The sequence below is a fragment of the Larimichthys crocea genome, chromosome XXIII, assembly GCF_000972845.2.
Source record: "Larimichthys crocea isolate SSNF chromosome XXIII, L_crocea_2.0, whole genome shotgun sequence".
Classification (NCBI taxonomy): Eukaryota; Metazoa; Chordata; class Actinopteri; family Sciaenidae; genus Larimichthys; species Larimichthys crocea.
Genome location: NC_040033.1, coordinates 2,522,607 through 2,535,199, shown reverse-complemented (window position 1 = coordinate 2,535,199; position 12,593 = coordinate 2,522,607). Strand labels below are relative to the sequence as shown.

Genomic DNA, 12,593 nt, shown 5'->3' with positions numbered 1-12,593 from the left:
ATCTGGATGCTTGTTATTTGGTTGCACACCTCCACAGTTTGTCCGGTAAGAACTAGTGATGTGTCAGTTGCGAACGAGCCGGTTCAAAGAATAATTTCTATGCTGAAGGTTTTATAGGTTTATCTGCTTTGTGTAGCAGATGTTTGATTATATGATTGTGTGCCAGCAGTTCTCACTCTAAACGAGCCGGTTCAAAGAATAATTTCTATGCTGAAGGTTTTATAGGTTTATCTGCTTTGTGTAGCAGATGTTTGATTATATGATTGTGTGCCAGCAGTTCTCACTCTATGTTCAAGATTGAAATGGATAGCCAACAGTGTCAATCTAAATGATAAGAAATGTACTTCTAAAGTATTTTTCACATTGTAACCTTGTAAATAAGTCTGCAGCTGTCCCTGTTATGTTAATATAAATCACTCCATCCACCACATACATATGTAGTGATGGAAATGGAATGCTACTGCTGGGAAGTACTGTCATACTTAAAAGTACATGTTTATCTGCATATCATTGAAATAAATGCATCACATGCATCTGTTGATCTTCTTTTATTCATGAATATTAATATAGAAACATTTGAATTATAAACTATATATATGCATGTGTGTGTAACCAATTTTTAAAGATATAAACTGAATTACAATATAATAACTAATTAGATTAATAATGGAAGGTGGACCAGAATTAGAAGATACTAAATTTGACATGAGCCACGGTCTGAGCAACAATAAGGAGACAGACACGAGAATAACAGTTGAGTAGCTACTCTTATAATTTTTACAGAATCCAAAATTACCCAAACATTTAGAAAAAATAAAAAAGTAGTGCCCACACTAGAAAATGAAAAAGTGTCCGTTGGGGCCCTAATCTAAAAAAGTTGTTTCAGGTTTATTTGTTGTAGTGTTACTGCAGTTCACCTGATTCCCAGGATCCTTGTAGTGTAATGAAAGTGTGTAATGTTTGTGTGAATGGGTGTGTACGTGGATCTCCTCGCCATCGGTTTCGGCAGGAAGTGTGTCCTGAACCACATTCAGTCCTCCAAAAAAAACCTGACCTATAGACAGGGTCAGAAAATTTACATTCAGCACCATTTGTTCTCAGATGCATCATAGGGATATTATGTCAAAAGATGCACGCCTTTACATCTAATTCCAACATGAATCTTCATCTGTATTCAAATCTCTGTTTTCGTTGTACAACATTCAGTCTTAAGTCTTAAGTATCATTTATGAGAACTAAACATTAAAGTGCTCACACATTTACCTGCTGTTCATGTGAACAGGGTTTCAGTAATACCTGCGGTAAGTAACCATTAGCATTCAAAATATCATTTATCATAACCATATCAGAACCATGTGTAAATAAAATAACAGTACACATTCTGAGTAAAGACTCAGAGGTATTAAAGAAGTGTGATTATTTACTCTTACACTATATAGGCCTATTCATGAAAGAGGAATGCACCAAAAATTACCCTCTAGTAACTTTAAACTCAGTTGACGTAACATAGATGCCTTCAATAAATTACATAGAACAAATAAAATATTGTTACATTCATCACAACATATGAAATTACTAATTTTTCCCTTTAAATTGGCATTAGGAAAATGTAAACACTTCCTCTTTAAATATATTCACATCAGCATGAATTGATAACCACAATGTAAACATGTTCAGAAATATTGCACCATCATTCACTTCAGTTCACTCTCAGCTCTGGACTCCAGTGGGTAAGTGCTCCGACTCTTTCTCTCTCTCTCTGAAGTCTGGCTGAGCGTGGCTTGCATAGCCTCTGATTGGCTGCTGAGACCAGGTAAACCCCGCGTGGCATAGACATATATACATAGACGTCACATTGAGCGCTGAATCGTACGTCGATGAAGCCGCCATATTGGATGTGGCAGATCTGCCCGTAAACTAATACAAGGAAATGGACTGAACTTCATAAAGCGCCTTTCTACAAAGTTCTTTAAGTTAATGTCTCTTGTACACCCGTTCACACACACACTAATATATCTGAGAAACAAACAGGCACCAAAAACAACGTATGTAACTTTTAAAGTGATGATTATAAATGTTTACTCCTTATGTAAGCACCAAACCAAGGTATGTATTTTTGTAATGCTGAGTGTTTACAGCTACTGATGTGTGTAACACTGTTACTGTGATGATAAATATTGAAATATTTATATTTAACATTTAATCTGTGTCTATAATAACCAGATCCTGAAATGTAGATGTGACATGAGGGTTTCTGAATAAAGAGCACTAACGTTTATATTACACGTGAACATATATACATACATATAGTACACACACACAGCCTCTTACTGCTGTTGATGAAGGTATCATACACATTCACAGGCAGTACTGGGAGGACATTATGGTGTTAGGCCACATTAGAGAGCCTGGGGATGACAACAGGGAGCACTGTTATGGGGCCTAAAAACATGTGATCTTTGCTAACATTGGTCTTTAGGCCAGGGAAACAGACCTGTCATCTCCAGCTGCTGTGTTTCAGTACTCCGTACTGAACATGGAGACAGTACTTCACACCTGGCCTGTGAGTTTCCTTCCAGACATGGTCATAGAGTACCACAAGTACAGATCATCAAGGTATCAAACCTAATTACATTATTTACATTTGATTCTTTAATGTACTTATATATACTATTTTATAGACACACACATGCATATATATAGTTTACAATTCAAATGTTTCTACATTAATATTCATGAATAAAAGAAGATCAACAGATGCATGTGATGCATTTATTTCAATGATATGCAGATAAACATGTACTTTTAAGTATGACAGTACTTCCCAGCAGTAGCATCCCATTTCCATCACTACATATGTATGTGGTGGATGTAGTGATTTATATTAACATAACAGGGACAGCTGCAGACTTATTTACAAGGTTACAATGTGAAAAATACTTTAGAAGTACATTTCTTATCATTTAGATTGACATTGTTGGCCATCCATTTCAATCTTGAACATAGAGTGAGAACTGCTGGCACACAATCATATAATCAAACATCTGCTACACAAAGCAGATAAACCTATAAAACCTTCAGCATAGAAATTATTCTTTGAACCGGCTCGTTCGCAACTGACACATCACTAGTTCTTACCGGACAAACTGTGGAGGTGTGCAACCAAATAACAAGCATCCAGATAATTCAATCATTCTCATAGAGGTCTCAAGTTTGGTGATCGGAAGCCAACACCTCTTTTACACACTGAATGATAATGAAAGTTAACAAAATGAATACACAGAAAGCATCAACTCAGTTAAAATCCATTTAAAATAAGTGAGAAGCAAAGTGCAGAAAGGAGTTTCAGGCCTGTATCAGGAAAGTGAAGCGATCATTTTGAAGTATTTAACTAAAATATTTAGTGAGCTGGCTTCCCTGATATCTCTAGGCAGTGTGCTCCTTAGTTTCAGGTTGGAATTGACAAAGGTTGCATCCCTGATTTTCCTTTAGCTGTTGCTGTAAATAAACCAGCAGCAGATGATCGCAGTGTTCTTCAAGACAAATAGTTAACAAGGGAGTTAGCAATGTAGCTTGCTGCTGGCTCATTGAGGGTTTTGAATATAAGGAGGAGGACCTTAAAATCAGTTCTAGATGTTACAGGAAGCCAGTGCACAGGTGAAGCGCTTTAACACAGAGACAGTCAGAAATACCAGCCAACTTTTTAAGACGACTGATGAAGATAACATGGCCAATTAAACACTGTGCTTTGGTCTAGGAGGACATTAACTGAGACCTTATTTTGATTCTAATTTAGTCTGAAGTCGCTGATTACTTTAGTAAGAGCAGTTAGGTCAGATGAATATCGGGATTTGTGTTTTTTTTTTTGCAATAATAGAAACTGTCACGATGTGAGCAAACAGAACAAACTTCCAAAATGAATTTGAAATGTAACATGGAAATTTACAGCAATTCTCAATTATACAACAAAAAGCAAAGCAAAAAAAATAAATAAGTTGGAATAAGTGACAGAGCAGCAGCAGAGCAGTCCAGAGGAACACACAGGGATGATGGTGGACTTGACATTGAGCTGATCTCAGAGCAGTTCAGACTGCAGCACTGACAGTCATCTCCACTTGTTGTGATTCCTCTGTCAGTCTCTGCTGGATGAAGCTCTCCTCTCCACTCCACCTCCCAGTAACATGGCCCAGTCAGAGCTGATGCTGCTGCTTCAACCTCTCTGGATCATCAGGACTCAGCTGATCCTCACTCAACACGACCACCTTTCTCATCACTTCCACCTGATGAGAGAAGCAGACAGACAACAGAAGTCATGAATCAGTGTTTACAGAGACTCCCTTCATCAGCTGTCAGTCAGTGATGCAGCACATCCAGTATAAAGACCAGCAGGACTTCAGTCCTGTTCAGACACAAGTGGAGCGGCTGTGTAGCGTAGCCAGCTTCCTGTCAGCTCTCATGTTAACGTGTTGGAGTGAAGCTCACAGACCTGCATCAAGTCTGTTGACTCTGCACATTTCACTCAAGTACACAGTGGAAATAAAGTGCTGACAGTCCCTGAACGCATCATCAGTGCAGAAACAGAGAGACATTCACTGCTCACTTTCATTTTCAGCTGTGGGTCCTGGACTTCAGCAGAGGTTCTGCTCTGTACAAAGACCACATGCTCACTAAATGTAATGATGCTTCTTTGCAGGCTTCAGTCAGACTGATCTGAGAGCTGTGACAAAGATGAACTGATCAGTTCTTTAGTGTTGGAATGAGAGAACAAACACTTTGAGATCAGATCTGATGAATGAGGACCACTGTCTCTGTACATCTTGGAATGCTGTCAGCTGGAATCAGCTTTATTTCCTGTAGACATGAACACAACAACAACAGTCGTCTTCACATCAACCAAAAACACATGATCACAACGAGCTTCTGGCTCATCTGATTGGCTGACTGTTCTCTCTCTCTCTGTCTTTCTGTCCAATCCTGAAGCCTGTCACCGTTCTCCTCTCACAGCTTCACTGAGGAAAGCAGCCGCTGAGAAGGTCGGAGGTTTACAGGAAATACTGGATCTGTGCTTTGATACTAACTGTGTTTAGTACAATACTGCTGAGACCAACATGGACTGACTGCAACCCTCTACTGACCTCAGAGTCTGCAGACTGCAGTGTGGACTCTCCACAAGATCAGACAGAGGCTTCACTGCTGAATCCTGCAGGTTGTTGTATCTCAGGTCCAGCTCTGTCAGATGGGAGGGGTTGGACTTCAGAGCTGAGGCCAGAGAAGCACAGTTGATCTCTGACAAACTGCAGCTACACAATCTAAATAAAGAACAAATGATGTAGATAAAAATGTGTACAGTGACATCATCATAATTTCAGCCTTCTACAGAAATCATCCAAATGTCAGCCAGTGTTAATTTCGTGAGATGAGAAGAGACGAAATGTTCGTCAACGAGCCACAGATTAATAACATGCTGCTGATCTCAGACAAGTCTGTATTGATCCTATGATACTGATCTATCTCTGTCTCTCGATGTTTGTGTGTGTTCTGAAGGTTAAATATCAATAACCAGACATCATTTGTAAAAACACTTTGAAATCAACAGAAACTAGAGAAATATTTTCAATTTCAGCAAGTAAACTTGATCAATTTAAAACAAATATGAGTTCAGAGGATCGTCTGTATACAGATGTGACCATTTACCAACAATCATAAACATTCATTTACTTTAACAACTAACAGAAGACTTTTTCTACAGTTTCTTTAAGAAACACAAGTCTTTGGTGACTGCAGACTAAATTTAACAAAGATGAAAATATGAACAAAAGAGACTTCACAACTGTCTTGTCCTTTTCCTATATAAACTGCTGTGCCAGGTTACAGGGCTCTATTTTTTTTTTTTAAAGGCTTGAGTCACTTGTTTCTGTTTTCCTCTGTCAATTATTTGTTTTGTTTTATCAATAAGCAACAAAAAACATTTTCAAACTAAACATGAGGTCAAAGATTTTAATCCTGTTAAGCTTGCATCAATTTGTCTGTTCAGACAAAAATCTAAATTCTAAAATTATTGACCACAAAAAAATGGCTTCAACAACTTTATGAATGTAAGTTATGTATGAACATAAATTAGGTTCTGTTGGAGTCATTTTTGAGTTTAGGAAAATCTGTAAAAGAGTTTAACGAGTTAGGAAATGAATATGAAATCTATTCTGAATAGGGATAAATTAAGAAAGTCGTTAAAACAGGTTCTCTCAATTTCATTATGTGGTGACGTATATGACACCTCTCATGGACAGGTGGTTTTGAAGAAGAATTGTTTGTGGCTGTTAGATGGCTGAAGAGTAACAGTTTTCTGACCTCACACTTGGTATGTTTTTTAACCCTATGTTTAATTTATTTTGTTTTGGTAAACTCAACCAGAGTTTATGATTCAATAAATGACACCACAGTGTTTGACAACTGTTAAATAAATATATCAGATCTATAATAGTAACAGAGAACTGACCTCAGAGTCTTCAGTCTGCAGTGTGGACTCTCCAGAAAATAACACAGCAGCTTCACTCCTAATTCCTGCAGGTTGTTCCAACTCAGACTCAGCCTTGTCAGATGGGAGGGGTTGGACTTCAGAGCTGAGGCCAGATAAGCACAGCTGATCTCTGACAAACTGCAGTCCCACAATCTGAATAAAGAATAAATGATGTCAACACAGATTAATACAATACTTCTGATGTCACTCAGGTGTGGAATAATTTGAATATATCAAATCAGTTCATGTTTCACTGTAACTGTTTATTATTTATATCAGGACCTTTTTACTGTATTTGGTCTCTCAGTAGGTACATGTCATCAAAGCAGAGGCCTGCATTGTTTCATCAAGTTTCATCAGTCTCAGTCAGATAAATGACTCTGGTAACCACGTTACAACAGATTTTTCTTTTTCATCTTATTTATGAAAATACTTGAGACAGACCTTGAATCTTACTTTGTAGTGATGTTTTGTCCTGTGTTAAGCTGCTGTTTATCACTTTTAGCTCTGGTTTAATGCACACCACACCAAAGCACGTGAGGGTTGTCTGTAGCCATATCAGCTTCTGACATCATGAAGATCATCACAGTTCCTCACTTCACCTTTATTGAACTAACCTGTCTGTTTCTTCCTCTGTTTACACAGAAGCTCAAACTCTCTGCAGCCTGTTTTAACTGTGCCCTTCTTATCCCTCACACATTCTCCAGCCTCACAAGTACTGACATCATCTTCACTGACTGATGGACCACTGAAAAACAGTCCTATCAAACATTTTATTACATTTTTCAATTTCATCAGATTTTCTTTCAGGCAAATCTTGAAAAATGAACTACAGTCAGTGAACTGACCTCAGAGTCTCCAGTTTACAGTTTGGACTCTCCAGTCCAGCAGACAGTGTCTTCACTCCTGAATCTTGCAGCTTGTTTTTACTCAGGTCCAGCTCTGTCAAGTGGGAGGGGTTGGACTTCAGAGCTGAGGCCACGACTTCACAGTGAGTCTCTGAGAGTCCACAGTCTAAAAGTCTGTCATGACACATATTACAAAACATGTTATGATGAAATCAGACCTCAGCACAACATACTCAGAGGTTTTGAAACAACAATCTTTGTTTGGTATGATCAGCACTTTATGGTGGCTAATGTTCATTAATGGAAGCAAACTTTAGATGGAAATGGTTCATTATAGTGTAATTGTTGCATTTGTGTATAATTCAGTATCCATTACTAAGATCAATAAGAATCATTCTTTATTAGAATTTATTTAAGTTGCAGTTGTTTTGCATTATTTCATTAAGGATGAGTAAAAGTGCTTTTATTTTTAAATACTGTCACACTGACTCACCCTTACTCTGAAAACTATTTCCTGTTTGTAGCATACACACATTTTGTTTATTTGTGTGTGACATGTACACAATGTATGATCACATTTTTGTTTCAGGTTTGGTATTCATGAGGTATTTTTGTTTGGAGTATCACCTTTCAGAATTAGGTGCAGTATTACGTTGGATGCCAGCAGAGTGCAGTGTGAGACCCTACGTGCTGCGTAGACTGTGTTTATCTATCTGATGAGAGCAACTGAACTAAACAGCAGCACGTTTTTATCGTCTCATTTATCCTATTATAGGCTACTTTAACTGCTGACACTGCCCCGTGCCCAGCAGGTGTTACATGTATTTTATTTGGTAAATGTCATTCCACATGATGTGCATGTTATTGTTTATGTTAAGCTAACATTGTTTATATTTTTGTCAATGCAATTTAGTTTTCACTGTGGATTTGGAGAGAGAAGCTTCGAATAAACCAGCAACAAGAAGCCTACTTTTGTCTGAAACATTATATATATCATCTCATAATTGTGACTTGATGCTGCAATTTCTGCTTCAGGAAAAGTTATAGTTTACTCAATTATAAAAGACAAAACAAAAATGATCTACACAGCACTTTTTAAAAACAAAATTAATGAATAATTTAAACACTTAAAAACAGAAATAGCTACTAATAACTACTAAGCCCCACAAGCTGCCAGCAGATTTGTAATGCGTGGTTATTATGAGAACCTGACACTGATGTGTGGAGGGGGTCAACGATGCCATCACTTTTATAATTACATGAAAGCAGGTTGGCACAGTGGCGCAGTGGTTAGCACCGTTGCTGTTACCGCAGAGCAAGAATAGGTTTGAACCTCGCAGTTGACTATGGCCTTTCTGTGGTTGTGGACTTTTGTGGAGTTTGCATGTTTGCATGTTCTCCACATGTCTGTGTGTCTGTGGGTACTCCAGCTTCCTCCCACAGTCCAGAGACATGCAGGTTTATTAGTGACTCTAAATTGACCGTAGGTGTGTATATGAGTGTAATTGTTTGTCTCTATGTGACAGCCCTGTGATGACACAGACCCTGATAAGGATTTGTGGTTATGAAAATGGATGGAAGAATTGCATGAAAGCAGAAAACTTCAGAAACCTTCTCTGGAAAATAAAACTGATTTCATTTTAAACTCTTAAGCATCGTAAAACACCTCGTTCACACCCTTTAAAGTCTTTCATGTATTTTTCCTCATCACACAAAGGAAGATGAATAGAAGAAAAAAAAGAAAAATGTAACAGTTATTAGACATAAACAAAATAACTGTGGTGATTAACTTGGAAGCTGAAAAATCTACATTTGTACACTCACAGCATTTGAAACAACTCAAGAACATCTGTGCCAAAAAACATCTGTCATACAATGTTTGCAACAAACAAGTGGAACACTATTTTAAAAAGAATTTTGTAGTGTGAATATCTGAAGATCTAAACTACTGATCTACACTGATTTATAATGTGAATCACATCTGGACTTACTCAGCCTTTCTGCAGTTCCTCACAGCTGGAATCAGTCTCAGTCGTCCCTGTTCTGTTGTGTTGTACTTCTTCAGGTCAAACTCATCCAGAACCTCTGACATCTGCAGCATGTAGGCCAGAGCTGAGCAGTGGATCTCAGAGAGTTCCTTCTCTGATCTGTTCTCTGACTTCAGGAACTCTTGGATCTCCTGATGGACTGAGTCATCGTTCATCTCCATCAGACAGTGGAAGATGTTGATGCTTCTGTCAGGAGAGATAGCATCACTGTTCATCTCCTTCAGGTTGTTGATGACTCTCTGGATGATTTCTGGACTGTTGTCTGTCTGACCCAGCAGGCCTCCTAACAGTCTCTGGTTGGACTCCAGAGAGAGGCCATGAAGGAAGCGAACAAACAGGTCCTGGTGACCGTTTTCACTTTCAAGGGATTTCTCCATGACTTTCCTCAGGAACATATCCAAGGGTATCTTCCCCAAGAAAGTCTCCAGTACCTTTGTGTTCTTGTTGGTGTAACAGTGGAACACGTAGACTGCAGCCAGAAACTCCTGAACGCTCAGATGAACAAAGCTGTAGACTGTTTTCTGGAAGATCACACTCTCTCTTTTGAAGATCTTTGTACAAACTCCTGAGTACACCGAGGCCTCTGTGACATCCAGACCACACTGCTCCAGGTCTTCTTGGTAGAACATGATGTTTCCTTTCTCCAGCTGTTCAAACGCCAGCCTCCCCAGCTTCAGAAGAACTTCTCTGTCAGCCTCTGTCAGCTCCTGTGGACTCGTCTCATGTCCTTTATTGTACTTCTTCTTCTTCCTCTTTGTCTGAACCAGCAGGAAGTGTGAGTACAGGTCAGTCAGGGTCTTGGGCAGCTCTCCTCTCTGGTCTGTGGTCAACATGTGGTCCAGAACTGTAGCAGTGATCCAGCAGAAGACTGGGATCAGACACATGATGTAGAGGCTCCTGGAGGTCTTGATGTGTGAGATGATTCTGCTGGACAGATCTTCATCACTGACTCTCCTCCTGAAGTACTCCTCCTTCTGAGCGTCAGTGAAGCCTCGTACTTCTGTTACCCTGTCAACACATGAAGGAGGGATCTGATTGGCTGCTGCAGGTCTGGAAGTTATCCAGATGAGAGCCGAGGGAAGCAGATTCCCCTTGATGAGGCTTGTCAACAGCACGCTGACTGATGACTCCTGTGTGACATCAGACACGATCTCTTTGTTGTTGAAATCCAGTGAAAGTCTGCTTTCATCCAGGCCGTCAAAGATGAACAGAAGTTTACAGACAGCGAGCTCCTCTGCTGTGACCTTCTGTAATGTTGGATGGAAAACATGGAGCAGCTTGAGAAGACTGTACTGCTCATCTTTGATCAGGTTCAGCTCCCTGAACGAGAGCAGAACCACCAGACTGACATCTTGGTTCTCCGAGCCCTCTGCCCAGTCCAGAGTGAACTTCAGCACTGAGAAGGTTTTTCCAACGCCAGCGACGCCGTTGGTCAGAACGACTCTGATGTGTCTCTGTTGGTCAGGTAAGGCTTTAAAGATGTCGTGGCACTTGATCGGAGTGTCATGGAGGGTCTCCATCTTGGAAGCTGTCTCAAGCTGCCTCACCTCATGTTGGGTGTTAACCTCTTCACTCTGTCCCTCTGTGATGTAGAGCTCAGTGTAGATCCTGTTGAGGAGGGTTCCACTTCCTGTTTCTTCACTTCCTTCAGTCACATGTTCACATCTCATTTTCTGACTGACCTTATATTTATCTAAAACCTCCTGCAGACCAGCACTCACTAAAGAAGAGAAAAAGGTGTGAGACAAAACAATTGTTAATATGCTGATTCATTTCAGAAACAATAAAAAAATATATCAATATAAGAATATTTATGGAAGTAAAAGTTTTGAAGTCCAGTTTTGGTTGAACTGTTCCTTCCTCCCTGTAATATTTAAACCGATCCACTGATAAAATAATACAAAATCTGTTCATGTCTTGATATTTAGACCTGTTTCTTTTTAACAGCACGACTAACAAAGTTCTGTCAGTCTTCGTGACATAAAAGCCTCCTGCTGATTTGCAGGTGGAAAACTTTTGTTTGAAGCATCAGCTTTGTCAGGCTCTTGTCATCTCGTGTCTGGACTTCTGCAAGTCCTGGCTGGTCTGCCTGCATGTGCCATCTGACCTCTGCAGTTCATCCAGAATGCAGCAGCCCGGCTGGTCTTCAACCCAAGTTACCCCACACTACACCACTCCTCTGCTCCCTGCACTGGCTACTAGTGATTACTCCAATTTGATTCAAGTCACTGGTGTTTGTCTACTGTGCTGTGAATGGCTCAAGCTCATCCTACACCCAGGACATGGTCAAACCAAACACCACAGCCCGTCCATGACGCTCTGCTACTTCCAATCAGCTTGTTACTCCCTCATGACGAGGGGACCAGCTACTACTCAACAACATCACAACTGTTCACTGTCCTGAATCTACAATGGTGGAACGAGCTGACCACTCACATCAGGACAGCAGAAACTGTACACATCTTCAGCCTGAACACTCAAAAACTAAATGTAGCATTTGAAGCCGTTCAGCTTATTTGATGAAGTTGATGTATTTCAGTGACTCTTGCAGTTTTTAGGATGAAATGCAGCAGATTACATGTTTAAGATCTACAGTCTTACTTTGTACAGTGCTGGTCTGACTGACTGTCTGCAGTCCAGGTCTTGTTCTGGATCTTTCCTCCACAGGAACATGACTCCTCTTCCTCTCTCTGTGAAGACATTTCTTTATGAATAAAATGATTTGTTGATTGTTGTTGAAAAATATCAATATTTGTCCGACACTGTTGAGAAGCTCAGATGTTCACAGAGGACAGTAAATATGTTGTTATTTTAAATTCAGTTTTCAGTCTGTAATGAAAATGATTTGATTTCAACTCTCCTGCTTTCATAAACTTTAATTAACAGCTATATTTATATATATAAATCTTTGAGCATTTTATCTTCATCCTCAATGCATCATCTTCATCAGGTCAGTTTACAGTAAAAACAGTCTCTTACTTTGTGTCTGAGGGTCCAGGTTTAATTCTGAAGGCAATAGGAATACGTCTGGACTCATCACTCTTCATAGACAGACAGCTGGATACTGGAGACTCTGCTCTCTGTCTGTTGGACTGAACTCTGCAAACACCAACATGTTTTTATTCATATCACATGAATCCATGATAAAATTCCAAGATCCAAGTCAACATTTGACTATTT

At 39.5% G+C, this 12,593-nt stretch overlaps 1 protein-coding gene across 1 annotated transcript; it reads right to left on the bottom strand.

The window, feature by feature from the left end:
- Nucleotides 1-4,131: 4,131 nt before the first annotated feature.
- LOC113744523 (NLR family CARD domain-containing protein 3-like) lies at nucleotides 4,132-12,067 on the bottom strand. Its single transcript, XM_027274438.1, has 6 exons — nucleotides 12,015-12,067; nucleotides 9,357-11,133; nucleotides 7,366-7,539; nucleotides 6,497-6,670; nucleotides 5,136-5,309; nucleotides 4,132-4,280 (listed from the first exon to the last, which is right to left on the bottom strand). Coding segments are annotated over exons 1-6 (2,310 nt in total). The 5' UTR covers nucleotides 12,016-12,067; the 3' UTR covers nucleotides 4,132-4,270.
- Between the last annotated feature and the right edge of the window lie 526 nt (nucleotides 12,068-12,593).

What these genes read in the sequence shown, in the direction of transcription:
- LOC113744523 (XM_027274438.1), bottom strand. An exon ending in TGTAAACTGGAGACTCTGAG is followed by an intron (nt 6,671 to 7,365) that starts GTCAGTTCACTG and finishes TTCTTTATTCAG; the next exon opens with ATTGTGGGACTGCAGTTTGT. An exon ending in TGCAGACTGAAGACTCTGAG is followed by an intron (nt 5,310 to 6,496) that starts GTCAGTTCTCTG and finishes TTCTTTATTTAG; the next exon opens with ATTGTGTAGCTGCAGTTTGT.